This window comes from Rhinopithecus bieti, unplaced genomic scaffold (assembly GCF_001698545.2).
Source record: "Rhinopithecus bieti isolate Rb0 unplaced genomic scaffold, ASM169854v2 scaffold_32760, whole genome shotgun sequence".
Lineage (NCBI taxonomy): Eukaryota > Metazoa > Chordata > Mammalia > Primates > Cercopithecidae > Rhinopithecus > Rhinopithecus bieti.
Window position 1 is genome coordinate 95348 of NW_016813956.1, and position 20825 is coordinate 116172.

Consider the following 20825-nt stretch of genomic DNA (forward strand, 5'->3'; position numbering starts at 1 on the left):
AAAACGTCTGAGTCACTGGAATTGTACATTTAACTTTAGGAGATATTGCTGAGCAGCTTTCCAAAGTTCACATTCGTAGCGTATGAAAGTTCCAGTTGCTCCACACGCTTGGCAACATTTTGTCTTCCATCGTCTTTTATTTTATCCATTATGTTGATTTTATAGTGGCATTTCATTGCAGTTTTGATTTTCATTTCTGTAATGACTAATGAAGTTGAACATCTTTTTATATGTTAAGGAGCCACTTGCATTTTCTCTTTTACGAAGTCCCTGTTCAAGTCGTTGGCCCATTTTTTAGTTGGGTTGTCTGCCCCTACCCTTCTTTGGTCTTTTTTTCTGTACATAATTTGACTACCTATTATACTCTGTCTTTCTTTTTTCTTGTACTTCTTCTTTTAGCTTTCTGAAAACCCCCCTTTCTCTTTATATTGTCAATACCATGAAGGCAAAATCAATGTTCTCATCTTAGTATCATTCTCAGGGCCTGACACTGTTTTCTGAAAACCTGCTCAAAAATACACGTTGATTTGCATTAGGAGATTCTCTTCATCTGCTGAATTAGCCCAAGGTTCTTGTCCTAGCAGTTTTTAAATAGGATTTAAAATATGGTGAGAACCTCCTCTCTAGACATGTGGCAAAACCAGAATCAGCTCTGTGTGAGGAGACAACCTAAAGGATATGTTTTAAGTGTTAGGAGCCAAATTATCTCCTGTTAGAGTTGATGCTGCCTATCTGAGTATCTTGGGAAAGTAAGAAAAATAGGAAGAAGGTTAAATTATCTTTTTCGACCCTCAAAAAGAACTTCTCTTGTATGTGATACATTTCTATGCCTTGTACGTGATACATTTCTATGCCTTTTCTCATCTTGTTATATCTTCAATATTTTTCTCCCCCATATAAATTGTCATTTCACTTGAAAGTGTCTCTGTCATCTCCCTCCAATTTTCATCATATGGTCTAAACTATATTGCTATCCCTTCTGGAAGTATCTACATTGCCTTCCTTTACATCCATTCTTCTTACAATACAAGCTTTCCAATTCTATCTTCTCTGTCCTTGATTTCTAAGTTAACCTCATTTATGTAATCTTTTCTTGATCGTTTTCTCATCATTAATCTCTTGCAATTGGACTAGGATAAATATCTGCTTAATCTGATGGAAATATCTGAATCTAAATAATTTGAAAATGGTCTATTTTATTTTAGCATGTAAATTTTAATAGAATTTAACCACATAAATAAACATCCATGTTTTACAATGTATAAAAAATAATAAAAACTTTAATTCTGGGGATTATAGCTTTACAGTTCTGGTGGGTGCTGAGTTCCGTAACATATGGTTGCAATTCCGAGCAGATCTTCTCTGTATCCAATAATCTGCCCCACCATGAAGATATTTATCAGTGATCATTTTCACATGAATTTTTATTTATTTAGTACTTTCCAATGAGGAAAATTCAAAGGCCACATGAATTTTCAAGTTTGTCCAGCTGTTGTCAACCCCAGGTACATACTAGAAACCTCTAAGGAGTATCTAAAAATTAGTGGTATCTGGGTTCCACCCCAGACCAATTCATTCAGAATCTCTGGAGTGAGTCCCAGGCATCAGTATCTTATAAAGGCTCCCCAGGGAAGACTAACACACAGCCAGAGTTAAGAACTGCTGAGTCTATGGTCAAGAATATGAAGATAAGTAAAAAATGTTTAAAAAGTTCATGCTCAGTACTGCAATTAAGTTTGTAACTTTATGTCCTCAGAGGCGGGTGAGGGTCCTCTCTTTGGCCCAGTCTTGAAGTTCTGCTTGCCCAAATGTGACGTAAAAGACCAGGCCAAACATGTTGACTGCAGCAGACAGGAAAAAGACATTCCTCCAACCAGACTCAAAATCCTAGAGGTAAAAAACACAGAAAAATGATCAATCTCACAAGCTCCTTCTACACCAGTTCTAGAAGCCCTCCAAGTTGTGTATTGCAATGTTGATCACAAGGAATATAATGAACAATGTGCAGTAGCTACTTAAGAAAGTTTATGAAACTATTGGAAACAAAATGGCCAAAATGCACATCGGATTCTGAGTTGAGATAGTTATTTCTTTAAATAAAAATAAAATACACTAATGTTTTTCTGAAAATTTGGATTTCAATGTATAATATTACTGATTTAAAATTATGCCTAAAATGACACCATGGCATCGTGTTTGTGTCTTCTCTGTTTTTTTTTGTTTTGTTTTGATTTGGTTTGGTTTGGTTTGGTTTTGGCTGTTGACATCTATCACTACAAACCATCTCAATTCAACACAAGTTCTATTTGGTCTTCTGTGTGACTCTCCTCAGAAAGCCCTACTAAGTAATTTCCAGCATTATAGTCACAGTGGATTCCTAGCAGTTTAGTCAAATATTAACCTGGCAACTTGATCACATAGAAATACAGTAAAAAATAAAACTTCTCTTTGTAAGTTGGTTCTCGTCAGTTCTTCCATCCCTGCCTGGGTCTGTCTTTTCGTCTTCCTCATGAGCCTGCATTTCCAAACACTGAGAAAGCCTCCTTGCAATGTCTCACAGCTAATCTCTTTTCAGCCATTAAATTGTCTTTAAACAGGCCTTGGGATACTTTGTTTCCTTTTTGTGATTTTTTAAAAATTGGAATTAGTCTGAACATATTCTTCATGATCTTCTTATGCCCCCCTGTTTTCATCTCTTGCTATTCCTTGACATGTGTAATTCATTCTATTCATAACTAAGAATTGTTTCATGCTCATGTACCTCTAGGAAGTCATACATGCTGTCTTCTGCACCAGAACAGCTCATTTTAATCAATCTCATGTCTATTCATCTTGAGAAAATAAGCTTATATTTTTCTTTCCCTGGGAAATCTGACCTATCAGAGTCTGATTTAGAGGCTCATGTAAATAGAGTAATTGTGTTGCCATCCAGACCTTGTGAGCACCGTGTGTATCTACAACACCTAAAACAATACCTGCCACTTAAAGATGTTCAATAAACTGGCCCAACCTGACTGATGAGGAATCCAGTGGCAGTGGAAGAGATGATTCCTGCGATGAGCCCAAATCCTCTTGAGATTCCCATGAGGAAACTTGCATATCTATGGGAAGATGATTTTATAAATGATTTTGTATAGAAAGCCACCTACAGCTTCTGCAGCAACTCAACTTCAACACAGTTCAGCTCTTATGGCAAAGTCATTTTGCTTAATGCAGTTTTTCATTCACCTAAAGACATTCAGGGCAATGTCTATTTGCCAAACCTGAAATTACCAACCTACGGAGTCAATAACCAGGGAGCAATGCAGTCTCTCTGGGAACCGAGTTTCTTTACCCTGGAAGCTCAGTGTAGAAGCCAGTTGGTGCAACGGGCAGGACACAGACTCCAAAGCCAAAATCCCCGGGTCCAAATCTTGGCTCTGCCTTTATGTGACCATAGTCACACCATTTAACCTTGTGCCTCAGCATTCTCCCTTATAAAATGGGGATAACAATAGGACTTACCTAATGTAACTATGAGGATTAGATGGGTTGATACATGGCAAGTCTTGGCACAGGAGCTGGCTTATTATGACTGTATATATATATGGTAGCTAATATGAACAACACCATGGAAACTTTTCCAAATCACATGTGTGGGCCTTTTCCGAACATACACAGTTCAATCTCTGTTAGGGAACCTTGGGAAGCTTTTTATCAAAATGATTACTGGCCAAGGCTGGAAATTGTTGTTTTAAAAATGCCACATTTGTTCTAAAAATGGCCATAGACAAACATTTGTAGTCATTTATCTTTCTGCCATTAGTGCATGTCAGTAACATTAAAGAGTTTCATGGTGACCACTAAGGTCTAACACCTCTGGAGGGGTCTGGAGGATGGGAAAAAACAGGTAGAGCTCTTACCTGGGCGCGATATCTAAGGTGTTGATGATAAACCCTGAGTCACATAGGTTACTGGTCCCAGGAATAAGTATCAGCAAAATAATGGTTATCACGTAACTGGATGCCACAAAGGGCAGGGCCACAGCACATATTGATGGAAGGAGGAGCCCTGGGCAATGAGGACATGCTGTCAGGGAACCCTCTGAGACCATGTGCAGAAAAGGAATTGGTTAAATGAGCCCACACGCTTATCCTTACCAAAAGATGAGAAGAGCTTTCGCACAGTGATCAATCTGAGAAGATTCCTGGACAAAAGGAAATCTGCCAGCTGACCTCCTAGAATTGTACAGCTTGCAGCAGCAATAAAAGGCAGAGAGGACAGAACTCCACTCTGAAGGAAGGGAGTTTATACAGAGTAGTTACAGAGATACGTTAGCACCAAAATTCATCAGTTACACAGACCAGCCATTAACTTACTCCCATGATATTGTGGGTTGTTTGGGGGAAAATTAGCGTCATTTTTTACACTAGATGAACACTGTCTCAGACAAGAGGGCCAGAAGCTGCATCACTCTGGGATCCAGAGAAAAGCAATATTGATTTCTTGGTTGTTTTTTATTTTTGAGATGGAGTCTCACTTTGTTGCCCAGATTGAAGTGCAGTGGCACGATCTTGGCTCACTGCGACCTCCACCTACCGGGTTCAAGCGATTCTCCTGTCTCAGCCTCCTGAATAGCTGTAATTACAGGCGCCTGCCACCATGCCTGGCTAATTTTTGTATTTTTAGTAGAGACGGGGTTTCACCATATTGGTCAGGCTGGTCTTGAACTCCTGACCTCATGATCCGTCTGCCTTAATCTCCCAAGGTGCTGGGATTACAGGCATGAGCCACTGCGCCCAGCCCAACAATATTAATTTCTAAAAGAAACTTTGGAATCAGCTGGTGTGGTAGTATAGCATAGTGGTTAAGAATACGGATGCTGCAGCAGCTCTACCACTTAGTATTGTGCAACCTGAGGCAAGTTATCTCACCTCTAAGTGTCCTGTTTCCACATCTGTGAAAAGGAAATTTTAACAATGCCTCTCTCAAGGTCATTGTGAAGGTTAAATTAATGGTTATATGTAAAGCCAGAATGTAATAGGTAACACCGAATTGTTTCTCCTTATTACCATTATCGTTTTCATAGAAGTATAGGAAGTACACTCACATCTCTGATGTTAACATGGAGCAGAGTACTGATGTACGTTGGTAGGTATGTTAGGATGATGGTGCACAACCAGAAATGGCTGAAAAAACCCAGGAAAATGGCCCAAAGTGGTAGGCATGTGACCATCGCCTTTATGGGGACAGCACGTCTAGGAGAACTGGGCTAAAAAGAAATATCTAATCAGCATGAGTATTAGAGCAGCCAAGATGGTACCTCTGTGTATCTGTGAGGAGATCCACACCCTGCCCTAGAGACCTCTGCATGGGCCACAGGTACAAGGTATGTACTGTACCTGTTGAGCCAGTGAGGACACAATGTGTTCCTTTTCCCTAACACTTATGCACGGGTGATGCATGGGGTCATCATAAATCACTGTGAACCATAGGAGACAGCAGACACAGCCAGTGCTACCTGGGAAGAAGGTATTAAATTAGTTTTTACATAGATTTGTTTACTAGGGGAAGGGAGTTTCCTCTGAAGTGGCATGCCTCTCCCTTCTACACATTAGTCAATTAATGCTTATTCTACCATAAGGACCTAAATGTTCCCATTCTTTCTTTCAATCCTTCTATAAACCTGTTAAAGCTTTTAAGATACTATGTCTCAAATAGAAAGCCACCTTTTGTCAATGTCAGAGCCCTCTGGAGATAACATGAGCATGGCATTGCATAGCTGATTAACTACCTTAAAGCCTCCAATGATTATAGTGTTATGTATTTTGAGCAGCAACTTCTTAATGCATACATAAATTGTCTTGTGGAAGATCTGAATAGTCAGGATTGCAGTCATACATACTCGAAACAACCTTCCATGAAATCATGTGGTAGGAAAAAATTTCCAATGCACTTACAAAAGACAGTGTTATTTGTATTCAAGCCATACATCCATAATGGATTCCCAAAAGAAATATTTCTGTACAATACCTGGTTAACATGCACAAACCAAAATAATTAACACCATTAATAAGAAAGCCATTCAGGCCAGGACTATATTTAATGATACCATTTGGCTATAACAACAAAATCAAGTGTAGAAAATTGTCTTATTATTGGAATTTGTTATTTGAAGAACATTCTATGTTAAAAGATTTTGAGGACTAGTTTTCTTTAAATTCCCTCTATTTACTGGATTCATTGATTCTTTTATTTTAAAGCTAAAAATCAGGCACTATGATGACACCCAAGTGATGAAAACATTATGGAATGGATTCCTTGCCTCAAGCATTTCACAGTTTAGTGGAAAGAAAAGGAGAAATAAATAATTACACACCAACATAACCTAGAGAGGAAATATCATAAATGAGAGAATGCCAGAATCTGAAAGAGTAAGCCCTGAAAGGGCCCATGGGGAAGGGCACATTTGAATCGAGCTTTGCAAGATGAACTTGGTAGAGAATAGGTGAACGGCATCTTGGGCAAAAATAATAATTATAATGAAATATGAAGACACATTGAAGATGTACTTCACTATCTTTGACATCTTAACTGCATGTAACAGGCACTTTAGATGTGGTGGTAGAGATTCTGCAGAAGATGCTTAATATGGAAGCACAAGACTGCATCACAAGTCAGTGCCATGTGAATAGTCAACTCCTCTATCCTGTGCATATGGCTTCCCAGAACCACCAGGAAGGTGTTAATCAAGTTGTGTGACTAGATTAAAAATGATACCAACTGTTGACATTTGTTATCATCTTCCATTTGATAAAGGACATTTTCTTTCATATAGGAAGAATGTGGGTGATGTAGGTGCCAAAACGGATGCTCAGGAAATGGAGGCATTAGGATTTAAGAGAAAGTGACTCACCAAAGATGTAGAAGATAAAAGGCCAGCCCAAGGCCTGTGAGATTAGTCCCCCCACACAGAGGATGATGAAGGATCCAAATGCTGACCCTAAAGGGAAGAGGGAGAAAAACACTTATGAAAATAGCAAAGGCTGAGACTTCATGGCCTCTCTAAACATTGTCCCAACAGTGAGGTGGCAGACTTAGAATTATTGGGCAATGAGAGTAATTATTTCTGTTCACAGATTTTCACCAATAAAGTAATATGATATAATTAAAATTAATAAATAATAGTAACCCTCTGATTCTTCAATGACTCCTCAACACCAATGTGACCAAATCTAAATCCCTTAGTTTGTCACAGCAACTCTCTGCTATCATAGCCCATTAGTATTTTCTTGTGATTACAGTTGCATTCTTGTATGATCTAATATGAGGCTGGGGGCAGGAAATGAAAGACTTACAAAATTCAGTAAGATATAGCCCCTGCCCTCAAAGAGCTTCTGGTCCAATTGGAGAGAAAAATGTGAATAAAATTGATTGTCACTAGTGAAATGCCATGTAGGCTTTGGAGTCTACATTAAAAAAAAAAAAAAAACAAGAAACATAATTCACAGAGACCCATCATAAGAAATGCATTTTACAGGGTAACATAACACACACACCAATATACATAAACACTTGTACACACAACCACATACATATGCCTCAAACAATGGTTTCATGAATCAATATTTAACTTTACCATGTCCAATGCACTCCAACAATTTCTATTCTATTGTATTCATTTTTTAAAATAATGATTTTAACCCACTCAATGGATTTTATGACTCACTAATGGGTTCCAACCTATAATTTGAAAAAAAAAAGATGTAAAATATAAATATGATAATAAAACTATAATGTGTGTGGAAGTAATAATAATAATTGACAATAATTATAAGATTTAGGAAGTTTTTACATAAGCTACACAATAGGATAGATAGAATTTTGGCACAAGGAGCAGGGTCAAAGAACTTTCCAGGCATATAAACTAATGCGAACAGAGCCAGAGGGAAGTGCAGTGCAGATCTATGTGGGGAGCAGCCAATGTCCGGTGCCACTAGAGCCATGCTTGCACCGGGGAGTTGAGTGGAATAAGGTTGGGGCCAGATGGCTGAGAACTTTTGTATCCATGCAATAAAGAGGTCAGTCTTTAGTCTGTAAACATGAAGGAACACATTGAAAATTATCAAGCAGGTGAGGAAAAATGCCTCATCTTTACTTTAGCAAGATAACTTGGTTTTGGTGGAAAGAAAGTTGAAAGAAACCAGTCTAGAAGAGAGAGAGATCAGCAGATAGTATTTGCAAATAGAGGAGGTGGGGACAACTATGATGGAAGGAAGCAAGAAAGCAGGAGGGTTACTTGAGGTAAAAGTCTGCAGGATGCAGCTGTGTAGTGGACCTAGGAGTGAGAAGCTTGATGGAATCTTAGTTCTGCTCTTCGAGTATATACTCTCAGCATGACGGGCTGGGAAGAACAGCAATGATAAAGTTGTAGAGGCCTTAGTAGGATCACATACCATGGAAAGGCAGTCTAGTATAGTGATTGAGGGTGTCTGCTCTGGGGCTAAAATTTGCACGGGCTTAAATCTCAGACCTACCACCTGCTGGCTATTTGTATTTGGGCAATTTTCTTAATCTCCACCTTCCTTAACTCCCTTCTCTGTAAAATAAGAATTTAAAATGGTACTTACCTGAGAGGGTTGTTGTGAGAATTAATTAGCTCACAATAGAATAGTCAAGAGCTTAGAATAATACAGAAACTCTAAACTCTTCTAGCCTCATTTCTCTCCTTACCACTTAGAGCTGTGGTAGCCTTAATTCTCACTGCAAAATCATTGCTAAGATGGTGTATATATAGTTTACTTGATCTTTTTTCCATTTATGCAATTCTTAAAGGTTTAAACTTTTTCCTACAAGGCTTTTCTGACTACTAAGGCTTTTCTGAGCTGAAACCTAGCTCACAGTAGTTTCTTCTACTTCTAAGCCTCAATGTGTTTACTGCGCAGATGCATCTTTCTTATTTGTGATGCAACTGTCTTATATTGTTGAATTTTTCAGTAGTACTTTTTCTCCCTCTTCCCTAAACCATTTGATTCATAGACGATAAGACACAGTAGGATGGAACAGATGACAAAGCTATGACCCATGTGTGCACACTTACCTGATCCTGCAATGGTGGTGAGCTTGCTTCGTTCAAGTGGAGGAGCCCACTTTGCCCAAATAGTAAACTGACCTGTCCATGCCATTCCCTGAAATGAAAATCATTAAGACCTTTGATATTTTGTAGAATTCAGGAATCTGGATCCCACCCAGAATGAGAAAGTATCTGGATACCTGGGCCATACCCTGGACTGTCCGAACCACAATGACCAAAATCACTCCGAAGTCAGCAGCCAATGGTGTAAAGAGGGTGAGAAGGGAAGAGATCAGCAAACCAGCACCAAGCATTTTTTTTGCTCCAAATATCCCTGCTAAATATCCACTTGGGATCAGAGTCAGTATTATCCCATAGTTGATGGAGCTAAAGATGATACCCTGAGTTTCTGGGCTCCACTGATACACAGAGGCCTGGGGGAAAATAGGAAAACTCTTTGTCAAGAAGTCCTATTATGAAAATCTACTTTACAGTCAGAGTTGCTTGAGGTTGGTGAGACCCTACTATAAAATATCTATTTTTGTTTTTCTGTATATTCTTCCTACCTTCCCAAACAACCAATTATACCCCTAATTTGCTTTCTTAGAAGGAGAGAAAAACAGAAAAAATGAAGAAAAGAGGTAAAGAAAATGATTATATAGATGAATAATAGGAAAAAGTAAATGGAAGAAAACAATGAGAGATATTTCATCTGTGAAAGTGCCTCCTCTATTTTGCTTCTAGTAAAAGTTGAGTAACATGTTGACTCTTATATCAAAGAATTTTTAAAACACACACACAAAGCTTTGCTGAACTCTTATCCAAAATCAGTACCTAATTAAAAAGAAAAGTCAAGTTTGGGAATTATGGTCCGCCCTGGCTGAACTGAGTTTCTAAAACACATATTACAAATGAATAAGATCACATTCTTCTGATATAACTCAATGAATAATTTGAATTATTTTAAAATAACTACCTAAAATGCCTAAATAATTATATAAATTACATTACCTGAATATTTACCTAAAAATAAATAGATTTTAAAATAAATGAAATAAATAAATAAAATAGATTTTAAAATAAAATAAAAAATAAATGCAATAAGACCCCTAAATATCTGGCATCATGCTATAAAGTAGAGAGCCAAAGGATATAAAATATGAAATATTTTACCCACTCAAAAAACCAATAAATAATACAAGGTATATGAATCATGTGAGAATCAGGATTTGAGGATGAATATAAATAAAACAGCAACTTTGAGAGGAAAAAGAATAATTCGGGAAAGTCCCAGAAAGGAAGCAATATTTGAACTATCCCTTGAAAATGACTATGATTTATAGAAAGTCAAAAGCAAAATTTATCTCATTGGAAGAACTAGCAAAAGTGAACTTGTAGCATTTGGAAGAAACTAACAGGAACTCTGGCTTGCTCAGAGCAAAAACTTTCCATGGGTCATTGATAGCAGATGTGAGTGTGCTGAGAAGTAGGTCCAAATTCTGGAGGAACACAGCATGTCCAGTGAACACTGTATGTTTGACAACTTGAAGGTATCCAAGATTCCTGAATAGTGAAACTACTCAGTGTGGATATGTAGATGGGATAATGGAGGAAAGACTGGAGACAATAAATTTATGTACTCATTGTAAATAAGCTGGGTCCAATGTAATAAATTCATTAATCATGAATTATAGGGATGACATTGGAAATGTACAGTACAAGATAATTTAAAGGATAATTTTTTTAATTGGGTAAATTCATGGTTTCCATATAAATGTAAAATAAGCATACAACAAAGATTTTATTTAACTCATTGATTAATGGAGGGAATAAATAAGATGTTATAACTGGTTCAAAGGAAAACTCAAAGAATCACGCAAAACACAAGCAGGAAGCAATGCTGAAATATACTTTAAATATACAGCAGAGCCCGGTGCAGTGGCTCACACCTGCAGTCCCAACACTTTGGGAGGCCAAGGCGGGTGGATCACCTGAGGTCAGGAGTTCGAGACCAGCCTAGTGAAACCCTGTCTCTACTAAAAATACAAAAATTAGCCAGCAGTCGTGGCACGCCCCCTTAGTCCCAGTTACTCAGGAGACTGAGACAGGAAAATCGCTTGAACCCAGGAGGCGGAGGCTGCAGTGAGCTGAAGTCACGCCACTGCACTCCAGCCTGAATGACAAAGAAAGACTCTATCTCAAAAAATAAATAAACAAACAAACAGCAAAATTGGCTGATTTCAACTGGGAGGTGAGTGGAGAAACGTTTTAACTGATTTTTCTCTTGGCAAAATTTATTTGCAAAGCTATGGACAAGAATTGTTTGCATTTCTATTTGTTATATAGAATTTACAGGGTTATAAAATTGCTCAGAAACAGTAAAACAGGCAGAGAACTGGATAGGATTGAGTTACTTATAAGAATGTGCCCAGGTAATACCTAGTTTTTCATTGAAGACATCACATAAACTGTTCCATTTTAAATTTTCACATTTAATCCTACAGTTCCCCCACCTTATAATCATAATAACCTCAATGAAATCTTATTTTTATTATAGAAGTAATCAATGTCTCAAAGAAAAATAGTTCCAGTCAGTTTTAGTTTGTCATTGGAAATGTATACTTCTATACTCCACAGAATCAAGATCTATGCCTTCCTTTCAAAGTTTTTTCCTCTCAACAAAGAGCCCTATTTTCTGTCATACTTACCTTTGTATCAAATTCCTTGATGGATATGCTGGAGTTATTGAGGGCGTCTGCAACAGGCCCCTCAGTGGAGGCATTAGATAGACCATGCTGCTGAGTGGTGTTCACCATGGCGATGATTGCAATGCTCAGACTCACACGCTGAGTTATCATGGTGAAGTTTGAGAAGTGCATGATAAGAGCCAGCCCATAGCGTAATGAACAGAAATCTGGACCTAGAGAACAACACACATGTATGCAATGAGCATCCTGACCGAAACCCCCTTCTTTTCCTTTCTCCCACAGCTAGATCTGATAGAACTTTAGATGACATGAAATCTCATTGTCTTTTTTTCACCAAAATAGCCAGCACTACAAACCCACTTTGTCAAATGATTTGGTTGGCTTCAAGACATTGAATATGGGATCTTATAACCAAGTAAAGCAAATATGGCTATCTTTCAAGGGGTTAGGAAGCAGATGATAAATAGAGAAAACCCAAATGTAAGGCATTTATGTCATATTGCTCCAAAACAAAGTGAATGGGGATGACAGTGGCAGAGCCAGTCACACAACCGTCTCAGCATCAGTAAAATTCTCTGGGCTGCAAGTCAATAGTGCCATCCGTTATGCACATTTGTTTATCACAAAGCTTGAGAGTTTATACATAATGAGCTGCCTTTGAATTAAGGTATTGCACATCCAAGGATTCTCTTTTAACACATTTGAGAGATAGTACTTTAAAAGAACACTTCGACTAATTCCCTAGTGTAATGTCTCCTTGGAAATGTTTTTGCTACGTGTCACTAGGCCCTGCCTTCACATATGCTCAACTTAAAAAAATAAAAATTGCGTGGGGTGCTGTAGTCCCAGCATTTTGGGAGGCTAAGGCAGGAGGATCACTTGAGGTCAGGAGTTCGAGACCAGCCTGGCCAACATGGTGAAACCCCATCTCTACTAAAAATACAAAAATTACCCGGGCATGGTGGTGCATGCCTGTAATCCCAGCTACTCGGGAGGCTGAGTAATGATAATCACTTGAACCCAGGAGGCAGAGGTCGCAATGAGCCAAGATCATGTCACTGCACTCCAGCCTGGGTGACAGAACAAGACTCAGTCTCAAAAAAAAAAAAAAAAAAAAAAAAAAAAAAAAAAAAATTCATGTGTAGAACTATTTTTACAAAGCTTGTAGGTGATGTGGTGCTGGAAGATATTCAATGTATTGAACGGACAAATTTTTTCTTTAAAAGCATCCCCATAAAGTGGAACAACCACAGAGCAATATTGAAAGGGTTCCCATGTGCATGATAGATTGGATTTTTCCTGCTTATTTGAAGGAAAACACTAAAGTGAAAGGAAGAGAAAACCTATGAAGACACAGATAAGAATATAATGGAAGAAATAATTTTTAATGGCCAAAAAATCTCACAGATAAGAGTGGTGATCTGGGAAATAATTATTTCCATTTTACTGGAGGTTTCCAAGCTCAGGAGAAAGAGCCAGCCATTTGGCGAGAATATTATAGTAGGAATTCATACGTAGGTTGGTTTAAAATGAGTTTCCTGGGCCAGGCGTGGTGGCTCATGCCTGTAATCCCAGCACTTTGGGAGGCCGAGGCGGGTGGATCACGAGGTCAGGAGATCGAGACAATCCTGGCTAACACGGTGAAACTCCATCTGTACTAAAAAACAAAAACTCATCTGGGCATGGTGGTGCATGCCTGTGGTCCAAGCTACTCAGGAGGCTGAGGCATGCGAATCACTTGAACCCAAGAGGCAGAGGTTGCAGTGAGCTGAGATCACACCACTGCACTCCAGCCTGGGAGGCAGAGCAAGACTCCATCAAAAAAGAAAAAGAAAAAGAAAAAAAAAAGACTTTCCCAAAACTTATTCCACTCCCTAGATCCCAGGATGTATTGCTTATTTGGCTTAATTTCTGACAGATGACTTTGTGGGTCTAAGGAAAAAGCAATAGGACTGGGGCTGGAGCTGGCTCCAATGTTACACTGGGAGTATCTTTACCAAGGGGCAGTGTGATGCAGGGGTGTGTAAATGTGTTGGAATAAGCTTCAGCTTATTAACATAGCCTGCAAACAAGAGCAGTGGCTTTACCTTTCCTGGTGGCAGGCTTCCCGTCCATTAGCTTCTGTGGGAAATGGTACCACACTTTGTGGTGGAGTTTCCCTGTGCCCTGAATCTCTTTTACTACAACAGTCTTTTATCTATGGAGAGAACATAATCCAAAACATAATACAGAAATAATTTCCCCTTGTTAATGTTGCCTCCTCTTAGCATCAGTAAAAGTTTTGACCCAACACAGCTCCATAACTTACATTTTATAGGGCACCACTGGTATGCTTTTGGTTACAGGATTGTTAAAAAGAAATCTGGCTATAAGTTCCAGCTGTGTGACCTAGAGTTAGTCATTTAAATTCTCTAACCATTCATTTCCTCATCTGTTCAATGAAGATAAGGCTCCTTTCTGAGTGCAGCTGGAAGAATTAAATGAAAAATTGCATGTACTTTATTAAACCACACAGAAGCATGCAAAGGTGAGGAGTAGTATTGCTGGTGGCAGACCATAAGACAGGACAATTAAACTAAGCTCAAGAGCGAAGGAGTAAGGTTCCAGAACAGTCTTTCCTTTCATTCTGATGGTGTTTCTCTCCCCTCTGTACCACCAGAACAATGTTCCATGCGCCTTCGAACATGAAGGATGGCATTACATAACACTAATATGTATTACAACTAAAGGTTTAAAATGTTTGTTCTCACACAATGTGGACACTTGATTGGACTGACAGTCTTCATGTCACCTAGAAAATTATAATGAACAGGTACTTCTTACTATAATTGTGAATAAATCCAGCTATTGTGACAGGCAAAGAGAATGCATGGCTCTAAATATGGACATGTTTAATTTAATATTTGTACGCTAATCAAACTATGTTTGGGGATACATACATTTTGTTTATTTTAGGAAAAATCCATATCCTAAGAATATCGTCAATTTTCCATTAATTCCTAAATTGAAGCTTCTATGACTTTACTTTTTAATTTTTTTAAAATCCCTGAAGACATCTGAAGCTTCTACGACTTTAAAAGCACATGTATCGGCTGAGTGCAGTGGCTCACACCTGTAATCCCAGCACTTTGGGAGACTGAGGTGAGTGGATCACTTGAGGTGAGGTGTTCGAGACGAGACCAGCCTGGCCAACATGGTGAAACCCCATCTCTACTAAAAATACTAAAATTAGCTGGGTGTGGTGGCACATGCCTGTAGTCCCAGCTACTAAGGAGGCTGAGGCAGCATAATTTCTTTTTTTTTTTTTTTTTGAGAAGGAGTCTCACTCTGTCACCCGGGCTGGAGTGCAGTGGCCAGATCTCAGCTCACTGCAAGCTCCGCCTCCTGGGTTCACGCCATTCTCCTGCCTCAGCCTCCTGAGTAGCTGGGACTACAGGCGCCCGCCAGCTCGCCCGGCTAGTTTTTTGTATTTTTTATTAGAGACGGGGTTTCACAGTGTTAGCCAGGATGGTCTAGATCTCCTGACCTCGTGATCCGCCCGTCTCGGCCTCCCAAAGTGCTGGGATTACAGGCTTGAGCCAGGGCGCAGCATAATTTCTTGAACCCAAGAGGCAAAGGTTGCAGTGAGCCAAGATGGTGCCACTGCACTACAGCCTGAGGGACAGAGCAGGACTCCATCTCAAAACAAACAAAAAACACATGTATCAAACCTATATTTTATCATTCAAGGCTTTGCACTGCTTTTGCACACAAAACTTAAAAGACTTGTCCACACCTTTAAAGATATTCATAATCTGTGACCTTAGGCTGAAGGATTATAAGGAAAGGCAGAGATGAAAATTTTGTCCAAAATATCCTTTATAGTATTACTCATGACCACATAATGTTAGAGATAAATTAACCTAATAATGAGAGTCTGGCAAGTCAATTTGATAGATTATTGTGATGGAAGCTATTTTAAAATGTTTTCAACAATATTGAATTACATTAGAAAAATGCTAGTACTCTAGTGTACAAAGCAGGGTGCGCTATGCACGTCCACATACAGGAATAGAAACTGATTCACACAAGTGCTGGTGATGACTATTTCTGGGTTACAAAACAGGATGGTCACTTCATTCTTTGTGATTTTCTATATTTACCAAGTGATTTTGTAAATAATTAGTAGATACTCATTTTATATTCAGAAGTAGCTAAATGTGCTTAAAAGAACAATAATTGGACTTCATCAGCATGGCAAGTATAGTTTTCTGCTTTCCAAGTATCTCTAGAATTCTGAGAATAATGTCTCTCCATCTAAATTTTGAATTTTGGGTGTTTGGGTTTTTGTTGTTGTTGTTACTGTTTTGTACAATGGACCCAAATGGAGGCCCAATTGCTAGTAAGATCAGGTCAGCACCAGGATAGATATTGGTTGTTGCTTTGCTTTAGAAAGCCTCCAAGTCTTGCTAACATCTGGATATCAGGAGTTCAGCTCATTGCTCTACACTCAGATTCTAGCTGAAGTCACCTGTGGTCAAACCCAGAGTTTGGACCGTTTTCTATTTGATTTCACTTTTTATGCAAGATCCCGTGGCTTGGCTGAAGGCAACTCTTTAACTGTACATGCAGCTGCAATTACTTACACTCCACTTAAAGCTTTCCCACCAACTTCTCCAATCTTAGAAACACTGAAAGCTGAAAGAGACTCAGCGATCTTCTGGCCCAACTGTTCATTTTATTGATAAGAAAATTTGTGTACAGAAAATTTGAAAAGTTGCCTGAAACCACATGTTGCACAGAGCCAGCACCAGATCCCCTAATGCCCAGACTGCTGCTTGTTAATACAACTTCCCCTTTATTTTCATAATATTTTAAGCACAAGCTTAAAACTCAATGGGATAGCTCCATTTTGAGGTATTATACGGGAGAATTTGTACATTTTAAATCAAGTTCTAATCATTTATTCTAGAAGGAAATTTGATGATGAAAAATCCTTTTAAGTTAAGCTTTGAATATTAAACATAAACACAACAAAACTACTTCTCCTTGCTCTTTATGTTACTGGAATTGTATCACAAACCCATCACTTCAGTTTTTCTTCCCATTCTCTGCTGCTGTCTAATGAGAAAGGATGAAAAGCCCTACTTAAGTTTTATGGTTTCAAATGCTACTTTGATTTTGTATCAATAGGTAATTTCAGTTCTTCATTTCCTATTTTCCTTTGCATGAGACAAATGCAGAAATCAGGCTAACATGCCAAACCATTCTAAACTGAGGTCTTTCATAGTAATGGGAAATATTTTTCCAAAATAAGCACAGAAGCTAATAAAATTATGGAGCCTGAACACTGGCATGGTTGATATGTAGTTAGAGACAGTGGAATAATTATTAGCCTATTCGCAAACAATTGAGAACATGTAACAGTGTCAGAACGCTTCCCTTTAAGGAGCTATACCTCTAAAAAAAAAAAAATTATGAATTCTAGTGCCAAAGTTGTAAGTAGACACAGAAAACTGAATTGAAATTAAGTTAAAGGAAAATGTTATATTAAAAAAATTACTTGACACAGTATAGGTTGAATTTGAGAAAAAAATCAATAATGTACATATTATGGTATAGGCATAAGTGAAAAAACAGGTTTTCCCCTTTTTTTAAGTCTAGAACTCATCATTTTATTATAATGGTTGTTAGATGGCTCTTAGATTCTCCTAATATCCAGCCTGTCTTGCATCATCTCTGTTAGCCCAGAGTCCTAGTTTACTCAGAGTAAATGTTACACCTAGATCAAAGAGCATGAACCTGCAGTTGGGAGGGTATTCAAGGACTGAATTCTGCTCTGCCATTCCCAAATTGAGTAAACTTGGTAAAGTTTCATAAACTCTCAGGACTTGCACTGTTTTATGGGAAGAATTGGGATAATGTTACTTCACTGGGCAGTTTGGAGTGAAAACAAAGCTATGAGACATGCCTCGTAAATTGCAAAGTGTTAAAGATTGTATAATATTCTAGATACTAGCAACAGCAATAATAATAAACAGTCACAATATTGGTAGTCTGGCCCTCTCAGATCCGTAAGTACAGGCCTACAGCAAATGAAATATATTTCTATAAAAGTGCCTTCGATTGGTTGTTAAATTGGTTTTAAATGCTACTTTTCAAAAGTGGATTCTTCTAGCCTGGAATCCACAAGATGAGTGGGGGGAGTTCACCAGAAAACATAGGAAGAAGCAATTCCTTCAGTGTTAGAAAAACTGAGGACCCTCTCATCAACTGCCTATCTTTCTGAGAAATTGGTGCTGACCGCAATGTCCCTGGGTGCCTTTTCTTAGCTGTACAATGAAAGCAACAAGCTAGGTGATCTCTCCAAGCATACAATTTTCTTGCCTTCAGTCTTATTCCTCTTTGGTCACGTTCTCTTTCCTTTTATTATTATTATCTTTTTGAGACAGAGTCTTACTCTGTCACCTAGGCTGAAGTGCAGTGGCATGATCTCAACTACTGCAACCTCTACCTCCCGGGTTCAAGCAATTCTCCTGCCTCAGCCTCCTGAATAGCTGGCACGTGCACTACGCACGTGCGTAGGTGCACGCGCCATTACGCCTAGCTTATTTTTGTATTTTCAGTGGAGACATGGTTTCACTGTGTTGGCCAGGCAAACTCCTGACCCCAAGTGATCTGCCCGCCTCAGCCTCCCAAAGTGCTGGGATTACAGGCGTGAGCCACTGCACGCGGCCATGTTCTCCTTTTCCTGAGGGACCATTTCAAATTCATATAGAAGTCTGAAAAGACTCGTTAGCCACAGTCCCAAACACAAATCTTGTCAGTTATGATCAGTATTTCATCCACAGCCAAATCCAGTTCAACTAATCACAGCATCACGGTTAATACTCACAGCGTCCTTGGAGAAATGACCATTGTCCACAGTGTCCATTGGTACCAGTGGCTTCTCAAGCCTTGCCCTAGGGTCTTGATTGAATCAGTTATCTTTTTCAGAAAGTCTCTTCATTTTGGAATTAGGCAATATTACCAGATGGAGATCCTTATGTTGCTGTTAATGTCTTTTCTCTGACTTCTCCTAAAACTGTTCCCTCCCCTTAACGGACCTTTGGTAAACTGGTAATTATCCTTCTACCCATAAAAAAGAAAAGCACTTACCTTCACCATTAAACCAGTATTTTAAGCCCTAGACTATAAGGCTAACTTGGAAAAGGAGGGAGTTTTCTGTCCCTTCTTCCCTTTCAAATAGTTTTGCAGGGTTTTACAGGGATAAATAATGAGCCACCTGGCAGTCAGACAGCACCAGGTTTGGCCCCACTTTCTCAGAAAGCCTCGGTTTGGCTTTGCCGCTTAATTTTTAACTTCATTTTCAAGTTCTCACTGTTAGAGTATCTCAAAAGATGTCATCGCGTGTTTCTGCTTTGAACTGTGCATACAACCATTCAGTCAACAAGCCTTTTTTTCTGAAAGCAAGGGGGCATGGTGTGGAAGAAAGGGCAGGGCTCCTGAAATCAGAGATGGAGTCAGACCCATATTCACTTCCTAGTGTTTTCCCTGAGCTTGGACAAGTCACTGAACCTCTTTGAATTGGCTTCCGCTTTAGTAAAGCAAGGATTGTGATACTCTACTCATGGGGTTATTGAACAAGTGAAATACATATGCTAATTGGTAGTAGTTCTTCAATAAATGAGGTGTTCATTCCTCTTTAGGAGTTCAGTTAAGTCAATTAGATTTTCCATACACATTTGGTGCCCACAGCCTAATGAATGTGAACCGTGACTACCCTGGCAACTTCCCAGGAAGCTGCATTGTAGCCCTCCTTCCTGTTTCATATCATGCATGTCTTTCCTAATCCAGTTCCTGCTTGGCTTCTGACTCTTGGAATTGTGTCCTATTTGTAATTATTAATTTTGAGACTCTGGTTGCTATTGGATTTTCCTAGTGTGACGCAAACCTTATAAAATGAGGTGAGAGCCTTCCCTCTCTGGCTTTATCAGCTTCAAACTTCCTTAATTGAGTTCCCCCATCCTAGTGAGTCTCAGCATACTCCCCACATAATGTGCTGGAGTAGGCTTATCCTACTCAACTCCTCAGATATCTGTATTTAATTCTATTTTATTGCTGTTGTAGTAAATTACCGCAACTGTGGTGGCTTGAAACAACACACAATTATTTATTTATTTACAGTTCTAAAGGTCAGAAGTCCAAAATGGGTTTCGGTGAGCCAAACTCAAGGTATTGGCAAGGTTGTGCCCCCTCCAGAGGCTTTAGGGGAAAATCCATTTCTTTTTCTCTTCAGCTTGTAGTGACCACTGCATTTTTTGGCTCTGGGCCCTTCCTCCACCTTAAAGCCAGCAGTGTAACATCTTCAAGTATTTTTCTCTTATTCTGACTCTTCTGCCTCTCTCTTATAAGGACCCTTGCGATTCTTGTGATTACACTAGGTCCCATCTGCAAAATTCAGGAAAATCTGCCCATCTCAAAATTCTTAACTTATTAAACATGTAAAGTCCCTTTTGTCATATAAGGTAATATATTTACAGGTTCCAGGGATTAGGACATGGATGTCTTTGGAGGACAACATTCAGCGTACCCTTTTGAGGGACAGAGGGTTAGCAGGAAGAGTTGAAACATTTCTTCCTTTCTTTAATTAAAAATTCTGGTGATTGGTTTATTATAGTTATCATTTGCCTGATAAGCCAATGAAAATAGTCATAATGGTCAGGGGCAGTGGCTCATGCCTGTAATCCCAGTACTTTGGGAGGTTGAAGCAGGAGAATCGCATAAGCCCAGGAGTTCAAGACCAGCCTGAGCACCATAGGGAGAGCCTGTCTCCACAAAAAAAAGCAAAAATTAGCTTGATGTTGTGGCATGCGCCTATAGTTCTAGCTACTCAGGAGGCTGAGGCAGGAGGATTGCTTGAGCCCTGGAGGTCAAGGCTGCAGTGAGCTGAGATTGCGCCACTGCACTCCAGCCTAGGCAACAGAGCAAGACCCTGTCAAAAAAAAAAAAAAAAAAAAAAAAAAAGAACAAAGAAGAAAAGAAAGAAAAGAAATGAGAGCTTTCTTGGCTTAATTTACCCAAAA

The 20825-nt window shown here is 39.0% G+C and overlaps 1 protein-coding gene across 5 annotated transcripts; it reads right to left on the reverse strand.

Annotated features, from left to right (window-relative positions):
* Positions 1-1194: 1194 nt before the first annotated feature.
* SLC17A2 (solute carrier family 17 member 2) lies at positions 1195-19084 on the reverse strand. Of its 5 annotated transcripts, none has more exons than XM_017849198.1 (12): positions 18635-19084; positions 13848-13957; positions 11761-11972; positions 9253-9486; positions 9080-9167; positions 6896-6982; positions 5382-5500; positions 5090-5251; positions 4140-4272; positions 3903-4050; positions 3011-3101; positions 1195-1887 (listed from the first exon to the last, which is right to left on the reverse strand). In XM_017849198.1, the coding sequence occupies exons 2-12, from the start codon at positions 13873-13875 to the stop codon at positions 1753-1755; spliced, it is 1437 nt and encodes a 478-aa protein (XP_017704687.1). In that variant the 5' UTR covers positions 13876-13957; positions 18635-19084; the 3' UTR covers positions 1195-1752. The 5 variants fall into 5 exon arrangements, with proteins under 5 accessions (XP_017704687.1, XP_017704688.1, XP_017704691.1 ...); XM_017849199.1 differs by having other exon boundaries at positions 18898-19068; XM_017849202.1 differs by lacking the exon at positions 3903-4050.
* Positions 19085-20825: the final 1741 nt, after the last annotated feature.

Excerpts from the sequence above, each read along its gene's own strand:
- SLC17A2 (XM_017849198.1), bottom strand. The coding sequence starts at position 13,875 with ATGGACGGGAAGCCTGCCACCAGGAAAG. Across the intron at positions 9,487-11,760 it reads TCAAGGAATTTGATACAAAG|GCCTCTGTGTATCAGTGGAG; the intron begins GTAAGTATGACA and ends ATTTTCCCCCAG. Across the intron at positions 4,273-5,089 it reads TCCATGTTAACATCAGAGAT|AGTGGAGTTCTGTCCTCTCT; the intron begins GTGAGTGTACTT and ends CCCTTCCTTCAG.